This window comes from Suricata suricatta, chromosome 7 (genome assembly GCF_006229205.1).
Source record: "Suricata suricatta isolate VVHF042 chromosome 7, meerkat_22Aug2017_6uvM2_HiC, whole genome shotgun sequence".
NCBI classification, from domain to species: Eukaryota; Metazoa; Chordata; class Mammalia; order Carnivora; family Herpestidae; genus Suricata; species Suricata suricatta.
This window is the reverse complement of record NC_043706.1, coordinates 16,810,233-16,829,240: the sequence shown is the minus strand read 5'-3', so window position 1 is coordinate 16,829,240 and position 19,008 is coordinate 16,810,233. Positions and strand designations below refer to the sequence as shown.

General features: G+C 42.7%; 1 protein-coding gene and 1 long non-coding RNA gene across 4 annotated transcripts in view; one reads left to right on the top strand and one right to left on the bottom strand.

The window, feature by feature from the left end:
• The window catches only part of LOC115296264, a 29,650-nt gene extending 26,958 nt beyond the window's left edge, over nucleotides 1-2,692 (top strand). The window contains exon 3 of the long non-coding RNA XR_003910821.1: nucleotides 2,480-2,692. This is a non-coding gene — a long non-coding RNA (uncharacterized LOC115296264). The remainder of the gene's footprint in view (nucleotides 1-2,479) is intronic.
• ADTRP (androgen dependent TFPI regulating protein) overlaps nucleotides 1-19,008 on the bottom strand; it is a 67,527-nt gene that overhangs the window by 38,515 nt on the left and 10,004 nt on the right. For all 3 annotated transcript variants that reach the window (XM_029944729.1, XM_029944730.1, XM_029944732.1), the window contains exons 3-4: nucleotides 17,270-17,404; nucleotides 16,048-16,149 (exon numbers count right to left, since the gene is read on the bottom strand). In XM_029944729.1, coding sequence (XP_029800589.1) covers nucleotides 16,048-16,149; nucleotides 17,270-17,404 — 237 coding nt within the window. The remainder of the gene's footprint in view (nucleotides 1-16,047; nucleotides 16,150-17,269; nucleotides 17,405-19,008) is intronic.

Here is a 19,008-nt window from a genome sequence, read left to right as displayed (position 1 = left end):
GTGGAATAAGCCTTAGGGAACTGGGCTCTTGTCCCCGATAAAGGGATGAACAAAATGGACTGCTTAATCGTTCACTCTCTTCTTCCGCCTGACCCCTCAACTGGGTACTTTAGAAACTGTTTCCCCTCAAATGTATTCTGATTTTCCCATATTGCCACTCCTGTCCCTGTGTCTGTCTACATTAATAACTGGCATAGTTCAATTAGAGATTGGATGCATAATTTAGAGATCTGTGCCTTTCAGAGCAGTAGAAATGCTTGCAGTGTGGGGGTGGGGAGGTAAGTTAATGGTGCACAAAGGCCTGGCCACCAAAAAGTGCACCTGTGTTCACAGGTTTGAACCCACCCCACTGGCATCCTGTGCTAGCGCTTTTCTCTACACCTTGGAGCAGCCTCTGATCATGGATTCAAATTTTTATCAGTGTATTTTTTTCTCCCTCTTCAGTTTTTCTTATTCTACTGATGCAGAACTCATATGTTCCATTTCTATGTGGCTCTTGTAGACATTATAACGTGCTCTTTTAACTTGGTAATGGCCAATAGAAGTCCTTTCCTCTAGCCCCTCCCCCACCCCACAATCCAAGGCAGCCTTAGAATGCATTCATTCCAACCATGCTTCTCCCGATTTACATTCTATTTTCATCCAGCATTTTAATGCATTCTTTTTTTTAATCACCATAAGTTGAACAAATGGCTTGCCATTTGCTTTTGGGATCTCTGACCTCCCTTCTGAGATCATCTTCCTCCTTTCTGAAGTATCCCTGTTAGCCGTTGTAGGTAGTAAAGTCTGTTTCTGGGTGTCTGAAAATGTCTTCATCTTACCCCTGTCTCAGAAGACACTTGCAGGGAGTAAATAGGTTGGTGGGTTTTTTTTCTTCAACCCTTGAAGTGGTCAGTTACTTCACGGTCTCCTGGTGTCTTTGTTGCTAATGAGAAATCAGCTTTCAGATTCCTATTTGGGAAATCCATCTTGTTAATCTGGCTGCTTCTAGGATCTTCCTCACGTCTAAGGTGTCCATAGGGTCATACAAGTGGCTAGATGTCTGCCCTTCATCCCGCATGACAATTTTTGGTACTTCTTGAATCAGAGCATTAAGTTTTCAAAACTTCTAGGAAATAATCAGTGATTCACTCTTCAAATATTGCCTGTACCTTCCTCTCTTCGTTGGCTCCTCTTTTGTTTTATTTTGGGGACTTTCCATTACTTTCCTGTCCATCAAACATTTAAAAATATTTTAAAAAATATTTTATTCAGCTTCTTAGTATCTTATAATGTTTGTTTCAGGGTATGTATCCCCACTCTATAGCCAGAAACAGAAGTCACTGGAGACCTTGTTTCCTTTGGATGGATCATTTTCTCATGCATAGGGTGTGGGCATGATTCAGAAGGAAGCGGGAATTTTATGGTCATGTATCCGTCAGGATCCCAGCAGGAACAAGAAGCCCATTGAGAGATTCCAAGGAGGAAGGTGTGGGGGTATGGGCCACCATTGGAAAAGGTAGGACAGTAAGAGTCAGGGAAACTTCTACTCAAAGTGAGGATTTAGGGGAGTTGGCAAGAGGCTGTGGCAACCCTTTTAAGTCTCTAGGAGCTGCCACCATTGATTCAGCTGCTTATAGTAGAGAGTGTGTGATTCCTAGAAGCTTGCCCAGCAGCTGCAGCTAGACTTGTGTCTGTTTTCCCACAAAGTAGTTCTCAAATGCCACTAGAGAATAATGGCTTCTTCTCTTGCACATCTCATGAGAATGCCCCTCATTGGCTGACTGCTGCCTGGAACTGTATGGAGAAAGGGATTCTAGGAGCTGTGTGTGGTCCCAGGCTTCTCCCTCACTACACATGGGAGGATGGAGAAGGGGTCACGGTGATTCCAAGTTGACAACGATTTGGCATGGGTCATTATGTATCACTGATAGCTTCACGTTGCGTATATAGTTTTCTTTGCTCCTAGAAACATCCCTGAGAGAAGAGTAAACACACTTATTTTTTTTTTAAATGTTTATTCATTTTTGAGAGACAGAGAGAGGCAGAACATGAGTGGGAGAGGGGCAGAGAGAGGGGGAAACACAGAATCCGAAGCCAGATCTAGGCTCTGAGCTGTCAGCACAGATAGCTCGAACTCACAAATGGTGAGATCATGACCTAAGCCGATGTCAGATGCTTAACCAACTGAGCCACCCAGGTGCCCCTAAACCCACCTATCTTAGGGGACCTAATACCCAGAGAGGTTTATTAACTTTCCCAGAATCACACAGCAAGACAATGACAGAAATAGGGCCAAAATTGAGATTCTTCTGGTACTTAAAGGCCATTCCTTTCATGAAATCAAAAATTAACTTGTAGGAAACATCTGAGTTCAATCATTTGTGCAACTTTAGACACACAGTGAAGAAAATTTTGCTTCCGTTAACCCCAACCTGATTTTTAAGGATCAAGCTCCAACACCCCTTTTTCTAATAATTTATCCCTTTCAACTTTTTAGCCCTAGAAGTTTACCAGATGTGGGGAGAGAGAGAGAGACCATTCACCAGATGCTCCATTTCCTGATGGCCTGCACTTGAAGATGCCTTAGCTGATCTGCACTGTGCTATATTCTACAAATCACCCCGCCACACACAAAAAACCCACTACCATTAAGTCTCATTTTCATTGAGTATGCGACTCATATTCTGGGTGTCAAATATCGTTCAACAAATATTTCTTAAGCACCTTTTGTGTCGGGCTTACAATTTCTGTGATCATCCTGATACTCTAATGCTACTAACTCTGACATTATTAGGTTAGCAAAGTATTTTAAAATATGTCAGTCGAAGTATGCATATTAATTAAAATGTTCCCACTATAAGCCTTAAACTAACTTCCCTGGGTTGATTGGAGACAAAAGACTTTTATTAAATACTGTTTGATAGGTTAAGTATTTTAGTATCTCTGCCAATCATTGCTACAAATGCATATTAAATAAAAATGAATAAAAGAATATTTATTGTCAAGCAGGAAATGGGTATAAAAGAGACTATCAGTATATTATTGTCTGCTAGAGTAATATGCCCTAAGACAATAGCAAAAAAAATAGCATTTTCAAGCAATGGCCATAACCCTTTGCCCCTTATCTAACATCAGACTTTCATTCTGTTTTATTATTGTTGTTGTTATTTTTGAGAGAGAGAGAGAGAGAGAGAGAGAGAGAGAGAGAGAGAGAGAGAATGCAAGAGTGATAGAGGGGGAGAAAGAATCATAAGCGGGCTCTATGCCCAGAATAGAGTCCAATATGGGGCTCTTATTCCACAAACCTGAGATCATGACCTGAATCAGATGCTTAACCCACAGAGTCACCCAGGTACCCCTCATTCTGTTTTTAAACATTCATAATTAGACAGCTGATTTTCTGAGTTAAGAGATGCACTCAAGATAGCTGTAGATTTTTGTGTTAATGGAGGGTCTTTTTAATGGCATCCAGGGCATTTTTAGTTTTCAGCAAACTGTTAAAGCCCGCAAGTTGATCACAACAAGAAAGGCAGATACACATATGCAAAAACCCACAAGTGAGAGAAGACACTGTCTCTCTCCCATCATCCAAGAAGTAGGGTGTCTGTAAGTTACACAAACTCGTGGACAATTGGTAAAAAGGTGTACTTTAACAATGAGAATATGTGAACAAATTTCCCAGAAACATGAACAAGGGCTTTAAAAAGGCTAAGCTCTACCCAAATTTTGATAACCTAGCTCCTTATGTAAGTATGCATTTTACAGAGTCACAGGGCTCAGCCCAGCTGTCCACCCCTCACTCCAGGTTTAATCAAGGCAGATTTATTGGGTAGAAATCAGTGGAATGAGAAGCTGCTATGTTTTCTGATATTCTCAGTCATAATAAATGAGAAAGGCATTTGTGATAAGTAAGAAAGACAATCTGATTAAAAGGAAAGTGCACTCAGGGGCGCCAGGATGGCTCAGTGGGCTAAGCATCCAACTTTGGCGCAGGTCATGATCTTACGGTTCGTGGGTTCAGACCCCACATCCACCTCTTTGCTGGCAGCTTGGAGCCTGGAGCCTGTTTTGGATTCTGTGCCTCCCTCTCTCTCTCTGGATCTCCTCGACTTGTGGTCTGTCTCTCTATCTCTCTCTCTCCAAAATAAACATGAAAAAATATTTTTAAGAAAGGAAAGTACATTCAGTGAATCATAGAGCTGACTCCACAAGTCAGAAGTTGTCAAATGGTAGAGCCCACAAACTCCACCTGGTCAGCAAATATGTTGTCTACCTTAGCACTGTCCTAAAGACTGTGAGCCAAACTTCCTTTCTTCCTCTTCTTTTTTTTTTTGGAGAGAGAGGGAGACTACACATGCAAGAGCATGAGCCATAGAGGGGCAAAGAGAGAGAGAGAGAGAGAGAGAGAGAGAGAGAGAGAGAGAGAGGGAGAGAATCCCAAACAAGCTACACACTCAGCATGGAGCCCTATGCAGGGCTCAATCTCCTAACCTTGGGATCATCACCTGAGCTGAAATCAAGAGTCAGACGCTCAACGGATTGAGTCACCCAGGTGCCTCAAGAGCCAATACTTTTAAATATGTGGTTTTCACAGTTTTTTAAAATGCAGGTTTCCAACTTGGGTATATTTTTTGTTTTTTTTTTTCTGTTTTTATAAATAATAGCTACCCCTTAAGACCATATAAGACTACTCCCTACTATTTCCATATCACTGAGAGGATTTTTCTCCCTTCTCACTGTCGTTTTGCACAGTAGACAAGTACTTGTGCTCAGTTTTCAAAGTTGAGAAAATGAAAACAAAATCTAATGAAATCTAGAATCTCTGTGAGGTTTCTTCTGTCTGCTGGCCTCCCTCAGTTTCCTTACCTTCCCCCTGCTTCAGACATCCATATTTGTGACCTTGGATTGGGTCTCAACTGGATTTTCCCAACAGAGCCAAGTCACTGTACCACAAAGGGTCAAATCTAGAAAACCAAAGGTAAGGGCAGAATATTTGTGCAGTGGTGAAATGGGGTTCAGACTGGGATCAGAACTAACCAATCTGTTCATGCAGGTTTGGGATTAAGTCTATCATCTGCTCCTTGGTTTTTATTTAGAAAAAAAATTAGGACAATAACAATAATGACCAAGAGCAATTTTTTTAAAATGCTCTCCCTCAAGAATGTCTTATTTTTAATTCTGATATACTCACAAAGGAAAGGACCATGAAGGTAAGCAATGGCTGATAACTGCAGGACCAGAGACCTTTCAGGGACTTGGAGGGCCTCCCGGTGTCAGGATCTGTGTCAAGAAATCGAGTAATAAATGATCCATGGGGCATGACTGGTAATTTTAGACATTCCTGGTCACGCCTGCAAATGTTACCAGCAAAGCCTCTTGATGGCGGGCTCTAAGCCTGCAGGCACATGGATGCATGTGCCCTATTAGAGCTGTTCAAATTTAGAAGTCCATTAGGTGTTCTGTGTGCTAAGCAGAATACTAAAAAGCCCACGGCCCAGAAGAGGGAAAGAAAGCCTTCATTTGCTAAACGCTTAGCTGTGCCTCACACAGTGCTGGACACACACATGACACGTATCACAACCACACCACACAAGAGACCCCAGCCAGCGGGTCTTACCCTGGAAAAATGATCAAAGAGAAGTTGCCAGGTCTTCCTCTCCCCCATCATCCCCATCCATGCAAATACACTCCAGTTTCTGTTCTAAATACCCGGGGAGTAATCTGGGATTCTTTCCTTAGCCTTACCCTTTAAACCATCAGCAAGGTCGTAAATTCTACCTCCAAAATACTCCTGGAGTCCCTACACTTCTGCCCGGCTCCACACCTGGTTCACTGGCCCCGGCCCCAGGACTCACCCTGGATGCCTGCAGAGGCGGCCTGATTGGTCCTGCCTCCTGCACAGTGTTGTGTAGACGGCAGCCAGGGTGGGCCTCTCCTGACATAAAGCAGATCACGAGACCCCGGGGCAATGATTCTGCGAAGCCTCCCCATGGCAAGAAAAACAGGATGCACTGTCCTCAGACTGGTTTCCATATGGCTTCATGCTCTGGTCCCGACAACCCTGCCAACTGGGGTTCACCTGGTCGGTACCTCTCCCTTGCTTTCCCTTCCTCTGGGCACCGAGCTCCCTCCCACACTGGGGGCTTCGTGTGTGCCTACCTCTGCCTGAGCTCCTTTCTGCCCTGCTCCCTCCCAGCTAGCAGCTACTCATCCCCACACACATACTGTGACCCACCAACCCATACTGTGCTGTTGGTCTTTCTCACAGAATATGTAACGTCTGTCCTTACCCATGAATTTGGGAGATCGTCTAATATCTGTCCCTTCTCTAGACTATACACTCCGTGAAGACAGGGGTTACGTCTGTATCATCTGGCACCTGTCCCCATACACACAGCCCACAACAGACACGACCTGGACACCCAGCAAAAATGCAAAAACACCCTGCTCCTATTTAGGCTCCTTAATTCCCCCTTCCCTCAAAAGCGCAAGGACTAGGACAAGCATTTTATCTAAAAGTCCAACTAAAGGGCTGTAAGTATAAACTCCATGCTCGCGGAGGAGAACTGAATATCAAAGCAGGATCTTCACTTTGAGCAGAACTTTTTACTCCTCCTCCCGCAGACCAGTGGCCCCAGCTTGGTCCCACAAGGCTCAGTGCGCAGGACCTCCCTGGAGACAGTGCTCCCTGGTGCCCCCAAGTGCTCACTCCTCCTTAGCTTTGCTCTTGTGTGAAAAATCAGAGGAAATGGCAGAATCTTAGGGGAGACCAGGTGCCACTCGTAAGGAAGTTAGGTCACCTCTAGGGCGCCAGATTGGGCGAGATTGAGGAGGTGGTCGGCAAAGCAAGCACCCACATACACGAAAGTGTCCATTAGATTTTGAGAGGGAGATGAAGGCCAGAACAGAGGATTCAAAACTCAAGATAGAAATGTGTCTGAGAGCTAGGAATCCATACAATAGGCGTGCAGTTTGTAGGTAAGTAAGAGTCACCATCCAGGAGAGTAGACAATGCCCTGCAGAAATATTCTACTGCTTGGCTATGTGAGGACCTGGAGGTGAGAGAGAGAGTTCAGAGACTCAGACAAGCTCGAATTTCCAGTTAGGCGCAAGTGACTACTCTACAGGCAGAGAAGACACAGCAACGGGGAAGGGGGCCAGGGGCTTGTTGAAAGCCCGTCCCCAGCTCTCTGGTCCAGATGAGCCCCAGGCTACCCTGCTGTCTAAATGGCGGCCAGTGGGCTTCCCAAGCAGCCAGAGGCATAGCCCAACTTTCCTATGCTGCCTCTCTAATCGGGTAGGGGATGCTCTTTGGAGAGGAGAGGGCTCTGACGGAATGGACTCTCCTACACACCCACCCTGCTGCTCTAGGGTGTTTTCACTTGTGTTCTGAGATCACTGGATCTTTCCTACCCACTTAGCTTGTTTTTCCCTTTCTTTTTCTTGGTATTTCAGAGGAGCTAAGCTCTTCCATTATGAGTTTCTCTATCCTGGTTTTTCTTCAACATGAAGTCATCCTTTGAGTTGGTAGCCTTACACATGGTTGCCATGGAAGTGAGGATTAATTACATCACCTGGGAGGGGAGACCCAGCACATCCTCAAGGGCACCGACTGATTTTAATTATTCAAATTCCTAGTAACTACTGACAAGACACGTATATTGTTGAGATATTTAAAAAAATCTTTGATCTTAATTTTGAAACTGGGATGTATTTTCTAATGAGTATTCTATTTAGAAATATAAAGAACCATGGGATAATGGATTTGTAAGAGAGTCACAGCTCAGCACACATTGGAAGTTTTCTAAAGTGGGATCTAAAAAAAGGAAGAAGATACACTTTCACCACTCTGGTCCCTGCTCTCAAGGGATGAAGAAAGCATGGGGCACCTGGGTGGCTCAGTCGATTAAACATCTGACTTTGGCTCGGGTCATGATCTTGCGATTCGTGAGTTCAAGCCCCACATGGGGCTGTGTGCTGACAGCTCAGAGCCTGGAACCTGCTTTGGATTCTGTGTCTCTCTCTCTTTTTGCCCCTCTCCCACTGGCACTCTGTCTCTTTCTCTCTCACAAAAGTAAATAAACATTAAAAAAGCGAGAGAGAGAGAGAGAGAGAGAGAGAGAGAGAGAGAGAGAGATGAAGAAAGCAGGCACTGTGATCGCTTGGTTGTAGTTATATAAAACTGTGAGTGGATTGGTAATCCTTTGGCAGTTCATTATCAGAATCTGTTCACCTTAAGCCTTCCTGAGGGTCAAGATGGCTTTATTGTCCTTACTCAGTGAACTTTGCTCCCTAATCCTGATTTAGCTTCTGGTTTCACTGCTGAGACTTAAGCATTCACTCAACCTGTTGGAGAGTCTAACCCACCTTAGACTCAGAAATGAATAGTATGAAAAAAGGGATAGAAATGGTTTCAAACAAGAGGACATCCCATTAACAACACTGTAGTGATTAAACCTGGGGGAAATAATCCAAGGAAATATCAGGATGTGGCCAATGACCACAGTTTCATTCTTGGTTCAGGAGCTTTGGAACAGTGCTTTGGAAATGGATCTCTTCTGTGGCACACCATTGAACCATCAAGGACTTAACTAGTGTATCACTACCCTCCATGGACTGCTAGGATGAGTTATTTCCCAATACCATTTTCTGATCTTTTTTGTCAGCCAAATTTTCTGTCTGACGTGAACCTGATCTAGGGTAGAAAATCATCAGAGAAGATTTTAGAATGTAATGGTACAACAGATCTGAAGAAGGGGGAAGAGTTCATAAACCAAGGAATGTAGGCAGACCATAAGTGGAAAAGGCAAAGAAACAGATGGAATGCATCTGTGCTGATGTCTTGACCATATCCCACAAGACCCATTTTGACTTTCTGACCTCCAGAACTATAAGATGATAGATTTGTGTTGTTTCAAGTCCTTAAGTTTACATTACTTTGTTGAGTAGCAACAGGAAACTAATGCATGTAGCATTCCCAAGGCTCTACCTCCCCTTATCACTCCATCAAATTGCTCTTGTACGAGTCACTGGAGAGTTTGATATTGCCAAAGCCAGTGGAAAATTCTAACTCAGGTCATCTTACAACATCGTCATACTTGACCTCTTAGAAGCTTTTGACATGCAATACTTCCTCTTTCTTGAAACATTTGTGTACTTGACTTTTGGGACATCTAAAGGCGTTGGGTTTCTTCCTAATTCATGGGCTCCGCCTTCTCAATCTCCTTTGTAAAACTCTGCTTTTTTCTCCCAAGCATAGGAAATGGAATGTTCTAAGGCTTAGTCCTAGGGTATCTTCCCAAGCTGTACTTAGTTCTTAGGGGATCTTAATTACTTTAAAAAGAATCATTATGATGAAGACAAGCAAGTTTATAGCACTAGTCCCCTATGCTCATATGTACAACTTGCTATTCTGCACCTCGATTTTGCTGTCTAACAGGCATTTCAAACATGTCCGAATGGAACATGTTCTCCTCCACAACCCTTGCACTGTCCCTAGGATCTCCATCCATACCTCTTCTCCATGGCTTAGGCTACGAATCTTATCAGTGCATCTGGGTGGCTCAGCTGGTTGGGCAGCTGACTCTTGATTTCAGCTCAGGTCATGATCTCATGGTTTGAGAGATTGAGGCCTACATCAGGCTCTGTGCTGACAGTGCAGCCTGCTTGGGATTCTCTCTCTTCCTCCCTCTGACCCTTTTGCTCGCACACTTTCTTTCTCTCTCTCTTTCTCAAAAATAAATAAACTGAAAAAAATCTTATCTCTCTCTCTTTTTTTTTAACCATAATTTAGTGAATCCTGAGAGTTCTTTGTTCAAGATCTATACTGAATGCAAGCACATCACCTCCACTGCCACACACCTAGTCCAACCCTCCATCATCCCCTGCTGTACTTGGCAAACACTCCCAACTGGCCTTCACTTTTCCCTTCCCCATCACACCTTCACTTAGACATTTTCCACACAACAGTGAATATGATGCTTTTGGAATATGAGACAAATAAATGAGTAAAATGCAAAATAGATAGATAGATAGATAGATAGATAGATAGATAGATAGATAGATAGATAGATAGATAGGATATAGGGATAGGTGTGGAGGTAGACACACATGTAGTGTGTTGGGAAGAGAGAGGTAAGCCTTCCCTCAACCTTTATAGAGTTTAAACATTGAAAGTGCTCCCTCAGCAAATAAGGCCTCCCCCAAAAGATGCCCTTCCCCATCATACTCAGAATAAAATCCCAACTCCTTATAAATCACATAAGGCATAATTCAACCCCCTGCTCTAATCCTATAATTCTCTTCTTTATTCACTTTGAACCAGCCACCCTGGGCTTCTTGCTGTTCCCTAAAGATCTCGGCATCTTAGTACTTGCTGTTCTGTTTGCCTGAGCCCTTGTGCCAAAATTTCCTGAGGCTGCCTCCCTCACTTTATCCAAATTTCTCTGAAAATATCAGCTCACCAAAGAGATATCCCTGACCACTCTATAAACCTACTAATTCTATACAACACACACACACACACACACACACACACACACACACACACACTCCTTTGTACCCTCACCCTGCTTTACTTTTCATTTTAATACTTTTGCTATTTGACATAATCCATCATTATTCATTTATTGCTTGGGACAGATTTATTTTGTTTGTTTGTTTGTTTTTGCATCCTTAGTGCCTAGAAGACGGCCCAGCACATAGAAGTCACTCTATAAATGCTTATTAGCCCTGGCTCATGTTAAAGTTAAATGTCTTGCTTATTATTATACACATTTGCTAAAAAATGTATCATTATAGATTATATAAAAATATGTAGATATAATATAAATGAGGCTCCCTGTAGTGAGATAACATTTGATAAAAATGGTGTCAATCAAGGTATGGTTTACGAAGATGTTTTTGAGGAGAGTTTATTTCCAGCTATTGCACTGTATGGGGGCTGTGTGGTTTCCAGTAACTTTGGACTGTGATTCAAATATCCTCCAACAGAGTTCATTTACCACCCTAAGCATGACATGGGCTGGGGTGCTCTATCAGCAGGACACATTTTGGCTGATGTCTTACGTCACCAGGAGGCAGAGGTGGATGGGAGGTGGAGCCTTCTCCCACGGGGACTTGACCAGGTCTTTCTTTCCCTTCAGATGAGGACTTTCTGGGGAATAATATTTGGGAGGAGGTTGTTTTTTGGTTTTGGTTTTGTTTTTTTACTGTCACAAATGTCCTCCCAAGGATGCTGCAAAACACAGCCTCTGCTTTTAGTCAGATAAAAGGCTGAATGGGAACATATATGTTTATGATATACATATCTTCATATATATATATGACATTAGACATATAATATCTATAGTTTAAGCTTTTTGAGGTTAGAAAACACATCTCACATTTCTCTTGTCACCCCATAGAGATGAAAGCAGATCTACATATATCATAAGGCTTTTTTTTTTTAATGAATAATCCCTGGGGTGCCTCGCTGGCTCAGTCAGTTAAGCATCAGACTTTGGCTCAGCTCAGGTTATGATCTTGCAGTTCGTGAGTTTGAGCCTCTCACTGGGCTCTGTGCTGACAGCTCAAAGCCTGGAGCCTGCTTCAGATTCTGTGTCTCCCTCTCTGTCTCTGCCCTTTCCTGGCCTATTCTCTCTCTCTCTCTCTCTCTGTCTCTTTCTCTCAAAAATAAATAAACATTAAAACGCTTAATAAAACATAAATGTGTAATCCTTGATTCTGTCTTTTTGATTTGAACTGAGCACAAAATCATCTGGGAGTCCTCTTTTCAAATATATGCTCAGTTATGCCAAGAGACGTTAGCCTGAGTCCCATAAATGGAATTCATAGATTCAGATGTTTCCCAATTCACAAAAAGCTCTATTTCCTAAAAGCTGAAAACGACCGAGCTACCCGTAGATATCTAGATTGTGGGTTTCCTCTGCTCAGAGGAAGGGCTAGGATAAGAAATCAGGAAGGTATGGGAGATGGGTTGGTAATTTCTGGGTATTTGATACTGATATGCCCACAGTTGACCTTCTTTACTCATGAGAACTCACCTGTCTGTACTTAGCAGCCCAACTATTTCACACCTGGTTTATGGGTGGGAGAGAAAAATCGGAGATTGGGTCTGAATTTGTGAGACGACGTCTTGCATGCTATGAGGGAGGAAGAAGCTAGAAGGTTTAGAGTTTCACTGTCTCAACATTTTGACTCTCCGGCACATCCCCAGAGAGCGCCCAAAGGCCTTCTAGACATGAGCCATGTGTCAGTCACAACCAGGCCAGGACACAAGCGGCACAGAAGCCCTCCTGTCTACGTCATTCATTTGGCAATAATGACTTACTGCTGTATGATACCTTGTATATCAATGTCTTACGTTAGTAGTAAGTGTTATTTTATTATTTCACCTTTATGTGTATATACTAGCCTCACCCAGATTTAAGGGTCCTAGAAATCAAAACTCTTGTCAAATATTGATCATGATGCTACACACATAGTTGGTACTTAATTATTTTTTTCAAATGAACAAATGACAAGGCATTAAATAACTAAGAAACTGTATCTGGCACTTGCTCCAATTTAAAGAGCCAAGGTAAGGCCTGTCTCGTAAGAGCAGATGATTTCAAAACCTCTGTTAATACAAATTAAAGCTTTTCAGTTTTGAAAATCTGTGACCATGGATTGAGAGTTTTATATGACAATAACATATCTATGCTGTCCTTGGTACTTTAGAAAAGTGCTTGCACATGTGTTCTCAGTAACTGTGTACTATTTTCAAATGCAGAGGGCTCTGAGGGGTTCGCCGATCTATTTCAACTCTCCTTCTGGGCAATTTGAACAATTTAGATTGGTTTCCAGAGAAAAAAATTTCCCTAACTCCCTTCAGGTTAGGATCTGATGGTTTCTTCAGTAACTGAGTCCTCTTTCTGCTACTTAAGTCTGTCTGCTTAGGTTCTATCTTCAGTAGTCATTTAGATAAGATCTGGGGAGGTAGTGTTTTCCTGGTGAAACCTGAAGGAATACTTTGCTGATCTTCCCCTTCTTTCCTGAAGACTGGAGAACCACTTAGCAGTGAAAGAGTCAAACTGATCTACTTTAGTTCTTAGGGCACCAGTGAATGGCAGCCTGGCAAGGGCGAATGCGAATATCTCACTGATGGTACTGTTTGGTTTGAATAAAGAATAAGGGTAAGTAGAAGTCCATTAGAGATGACAATCAACTTTGAATGACCCTACTTCAATGATAAGCCTCCAAGGAGCTAGAAGGGTCAGGCTGGTAGTGTTCCAAAGACCTGATGAATCATGAAGGTTTTATAACCACATTGTGTCAAAGGGGAGCTTGGTATTTTTTAATCTGACAAATTCTACTCATAAAGCCCAGGACAGCATCACAAATGGCAAAAGGGGAAATATTTCAAGGCTGAGGCTAGAATCACAAACATAAGGACTGTTGTGAAATGAGAGAATCTTTAAGGAAAGCATGTGACTAGCTATGGACAGTAATAACCCTTATCTTGGGGAAGAGTAAAGGGAGTGGTTTCCTTCAGAACAGGACTAGCCTCATATGGAGGCGACTAGTACTGAATGTTCAGCCTGACTGCTCATTATCACCCTGGCTGCCACAGTGGTGGTTTCCAGGTACTCCCTCCTTTGGATTGTCATGGAAGGACACTGTTAGAATGTAGAAAGAGTTGACAAATTGACCCAGTGATAGCCATTTCCATATTCATTCACACTGGTATTGAAGAAATTAGCAGAGAGCATTTCTCAAGGCAATAAACCAGGAGAATTTAATGGTTAGGACAGAAAATATAGAGAGTAAGGGACACAATCTGGGAAAGAGTCTTGAAGACACAATTTGGAGCAGAAAAAAAGGAAGCATTAAAGTTTGAAGGTGACCACATCAGGGACACGCAGTGTTGGTTCTGTGATGCTGACATTTTCCCATCAAGGTTCTGTTGGGAGTTTCTCAAATTAAATGAATAGAAACATAGAAGAGTCTGTGGCTGACTCAAGGCAGCTTGCCTCCTGCTCTCCTCTTGTCACCTGTGTCACTCTTCTGTTGACTCTAGCCCTTTCTAAGAGATTCAGGTTACTTGATTGACCAGGGGACAGAGAGAAGGGTCAACAGAAACCCCTAGATTATGAAAGCACAAAAATATCTTAAGACCTCTGTTGTACAATATCTGCTTTGTGAATTAGTTCATGGATATGATGCACATTATCCAACTATCTGCTTCCAAAATTACCATAAATCCATACAGCTGCTTAGCAAGGTCACAAATGCCAGGCATTTCCATTACAACTATTTGGAAGAAATCCAGCTTGACTTCTATGTGGAAAATGGAACCTGAAAGAGGTAGGGAAACTTGTAATGGTTGTAGGAAAACTCTGACATGAACTCACAAAGCCATGAAAAAGGTGTCTGACATAAGTATTTGGCTCCAAATAAGAGATATACTTCCTAGACTCTGCCTTTATATTTTAGTAACATCTAGCTCAATCACTTGTCCCAAATCTCTTCATTTTCTTAAGTCATCTTTTGGCTTATTAGCATACAGATGGGGATTCTGGAATTTTTTTTTAAGTGAGAATTCTCACTTTGCTATGTTAATCAAGCTGAGTGACATCTTTTTGATTGCCTGGTGAATTATGAAGCCAGACTAAGCCACAAATTTTGCATTTATTGTACTAAAAAGCAACAAAGGGTGACTTTAGCCTTGGATTTAAATCCAGCTGTCCCATTTTCAAGCTGGGTAGCCCCAGGCAAATCACTTAACCTCTCTGAGCTTTTTTTCCCCACAAAAATCAGGATTACAGTTGTCATCTAAAGGTTATGTGAATTAAATGAACTTGTATTTGAGGACCAAGCTTAGCACAGTGTATAGAGCTATTAAAAAGCAGAAATATTCCCTGCTTGGGTGTCTGAGATTAATGTTAATAGGAAATTGGGAAGGTGAGGAGATGGTCTAACCAAAGAAAGTGGTGGAGGGATCCTTGAGAGGTTGGATTCAATTAATACACAGTTTTTGTCCTGAACCCTAAGTTAGACCATAATTTGTGTGTCTTTGTCAAGTAATCATCAGTATCTCACTGAGTATCTAGTAAAAGCGAAAGAATATTTTTTTTCTGGGGGCAGGGCACACAGAGGGGCAGAGTGAATGGATTGAGTCACTTTTCCAAATTGGTAATCATCTAAGCTTTAAGACAAGGGAAGGGTTAGGAGTAGAAGAAAGTTTATGTATTTGAAGAACCTTCTATCCTTCCTTGGGATGCCCCCTGCTTTTTTTAATGCCATTTGCTATGCAGAATCTGAGACCTCCTCCTGAACTCCTGACTAATGTGGAAATGCATTTGTAAATATTGAGAGCTGAGCTAGGACTTTGAATGATCAGTGCATGCATGCAATGCCAACGACGCAGACCTCCCCTTTCATCCGTCTTGGACATCCATGTCCCAGGACTGCTTGTCCAGCTGACTGTTACTGGCGTTCAGATAACAGTGACCTGCATATCTCAGAACAGGTTCTATTTACTATCCGGTCCCTCAAAAATAAATGTGTGAATAAAAAACAAAACGGGAATATATCCACAGAAATGTGTTAATAATAATTGCATTTGCGATGGATAGCCCTATCAAGTATGAGCTAAAGAGCTAAACTGTGTGAGCTGTTCCTGGGATGCTGGAAGGGGATTGTTTTTTAAAGGTTGTTTGACTTCTTTCCTACATCAGATTTTCATTACATGCTATTCACTGAAGTCACCTCTCTTTCAGGACTGCAGCCTCCAGGAAGTTGCCTGTCCTACGGCTGGGTGTCTTTTCAATGACTTCAGAAGCAACCTGGCAAAAAGCATTGCTTGGACATCCCTTCCGCTCACAGTGACTCCATTTACAGTAGTCGAGTTTGTTCATTTTGTATCCTCACTGTGCTCTTTAAATAAATAGTGATGGGATGGAGAGCGAGGAGTGAGCAGGATGCTGGGGGCTGAGAAGTTTGGAAACATAAATAAGGCACTGCGGAGTTCTCATTACAGAGGCTGTTGCCTTTCCATAGTCACTGAATTTCCCCCTCACTCACCATTGCATGATTCATCCATTCTGGAAAGATACCATCTAGGGCCTTAGGGTAAACGAGCTCCCGATCGTAGAGAAAAAGGGTCCAGAATGACAAAAATACAAACTGGAAAATAGAACACCAAAATAGCATCATTAAGTTTGTCAGTCGGAGCTTTCTAAGTTAACCAAGGAAACATGGTGAAGTAAGAATAGACACCAGTTTTAAAGATATCCTGCAGACCCATGATAGAAACGTAAAATGAAGACAAAATTCCTCACTGTTGAACTGCTAGGTCCACTCTGGGGATTCCAGAGGGTTGGGGATCAATTATTTGTCATTGTAGCAGACAAGGAGGATATAGATAAACAGGATTCACAGACTCTGAAGTCATTTTGTTTTAACCAGTGACTTCTCTTGTCTAAGCTTTCATCAGGAATCCTGAGAGCAGCCACACGGGGTGGTTTGAGTCTTCCACGTCCCTCACCCATTCAAGTTTGAAGGCTCAATACTAGAGGACGCAGAAGACCGGTGGAGGGAGGCAGCCATTTCTAAGCATAGATTCCGCTGGGCGGCCGACAGGCTCGATCTCAGTTCGTTCCTATTCTAGCAGATGAATGAAAACAGAAGCCATGTCATTGAAACATGGACAGTATCAGCAGATACGCTCACTGTCACTGGCATATGTTGTACTTCCCTCCAGGGTCCATTCATTCAACGAAATGAATGAAGCTCTCGCTGTGCACCCCACACAAGATATTTTGGACAGACTGCCTCACTCTCTCCCCAATTGTCTTTTCCACACACCAACTCTGAAGTTCTCATACCCTTTTTTTTTATGGTTTCCACTTGCAGAAGTAACATATGCTCATTGTAGCAAGTGAAACAAGATGTATAAAAGGGAAAATGAGTCATCTGTCTCTCAGCACCCTGCATTCTCAGTACTCCGAGGGAGCCAAGGTTATCTTAGTTGTAGTTTGATTAAGACTTCCCCATTAGACATCAACACGGATCTTGTATCAAACGTTCACAAAGATAAGAAGGCAGTGTTACCTCGGGTCAGTAATGAGCCCTATTTCCTGACGACACTAGGCAACATGGTGTAGTCCTCAGACAAGACATTCATGCAAATGCAGCTGCTCTGGTTTGCAATAATGGGCTCCCGGACAGCCTTGCTGCCCAGGAGAAGTGTTGTTCATCTGCACCAACCTGCGTATTATATTCCTAACACATCCTTGTAACTTACCGTGGATATCGGAAAAGCCAGCGTGGTAAAAAGCAGATCTCGGAAGGCGCTCATGAACTTAATGTCTCTTTCCCCTTTAATTCTTTTTAGCACATCTTCCATGCAGGCAACCCCGTAGAAAATGGCCTGCAAGAGCTAAATTCATTACAACAAATGAGGGCATTTTCATTTGCTTTAATTAATACATTCTTCACTGATGTAAGGCTCCATCCCTCTGGGAGCAATGTTGATTTGAGAAGGAGGGGGCTGTGGGCTGTTTTGGTTGAGAGCCAGTTCAAAGGCTGGTCTTCCAGCTCAGTGGGCCTTGACCTTGCTTGCTAAAACTGATTGAGTAAAGTCGTTTAGGGGATAATAATGTGTACAGTATTTAGTGTAATGGACTTGAGCTAAAATGGAAACAAAATAGTCAGCTTAAAAGGAGGATGCAATGAGATAGATACCTTAGCTACACAGGGGTGGCCAAAACCAAATAAACAACACAAGGGCAAAGAGCCAGACACAATGGTGGCCATATTCTGGCCTTTTCCCAGAAGAAAAAACTGTTAAAACCTGTTCAAATGCCTCTTGCTAGAATTGCATTAAAGAAGCCAGAATCAGGGTCAAGAGCACCACCAAGGAGCTCTGTGCTCTCATGAGGGAGAGGCACAAAATGGCGTCTTGCTTATCTGAGGGAGAAGCCAATATCTTTCTCTGATTGAAAGGGAGTTCCTGAAGGCCTTACAAAGAAAATCTGGCTAAGGGAGTCACTTAAATCCACAGGGATAGAGCAAGCCAGGGTCTCTGTTATGTCACTAAATACCATGAGGTCCCTGAGGCCGGGTAAAGGAGAAGGACGGTCTTCCTCAGAGAAGTAAGACCAGATAAGAGCAAACTTTGCCCATTCTTCCTGTTTTGCACAAGCCCATGGCGTTTGACTTAAGGTCTCATGGGTCACAATACAGAGTTGGGGTTGTTTTGAGTTGTGCTTGCATTAGATCCCATCCTATTCCTTAAAAGCTCTGGGTTGGTACAAAATGAGCAATCTGGACTCTGCTCTGAAAGTATGAGTCAGGCAAGTTCTGGACCCCAGGGCATTGTACTCAAGATGGGTCAATCGGCTGTTAGGGAATGGCCTCTGAGGTCTGAACTCTAGGAAAGTTCTAGCAGAATTGGCCCCCTGCCACTCACTTGCTTGAAGGAGCAAGTAGGAGAGGATAGAACAGTGAATTAAGCCAGCAATATACCCAGATGGGGCCTCAGACCAACAGCACCGATGTTACCTGAAAACTTGTGAGAAATGCAGACCTCAGCCCCACCCCAGACAATGGAGTCAGAATTTCTGGGAGGGAGGTCCAGGCTCTCATTACCAAACTTTTCGAATGATCTATATAGATGCTGAACTTCTGGAAACACTCACTGGGTTAAACATAAATTTGTCACTTATAAGTCCTATTGACTCTTCAAAGCTAGAACAGAAGACTTTCACTGATGTTATGTGCTAGGCACTGATCTAGGCTTTTAATTTCTCATAATAACTGCATGAGGTAAGTCCTATTCTTATGCAGTCTCCCAACCCATTTTACACATGAGGAAACTAAGGCATAGAGGCATGAACAAACTTGGTTGATAAATGGGGATTTGAAGCCCAGAGTCTGGTGCTTGAGTCAGACTTTAAAAAAAAGAGGTTTCTAAAACAGTTCAGGTAAAGGCACTGTGAGAGGACAGAAGAAAGACAACTATCTCCAGGTGGAAGAATTAAA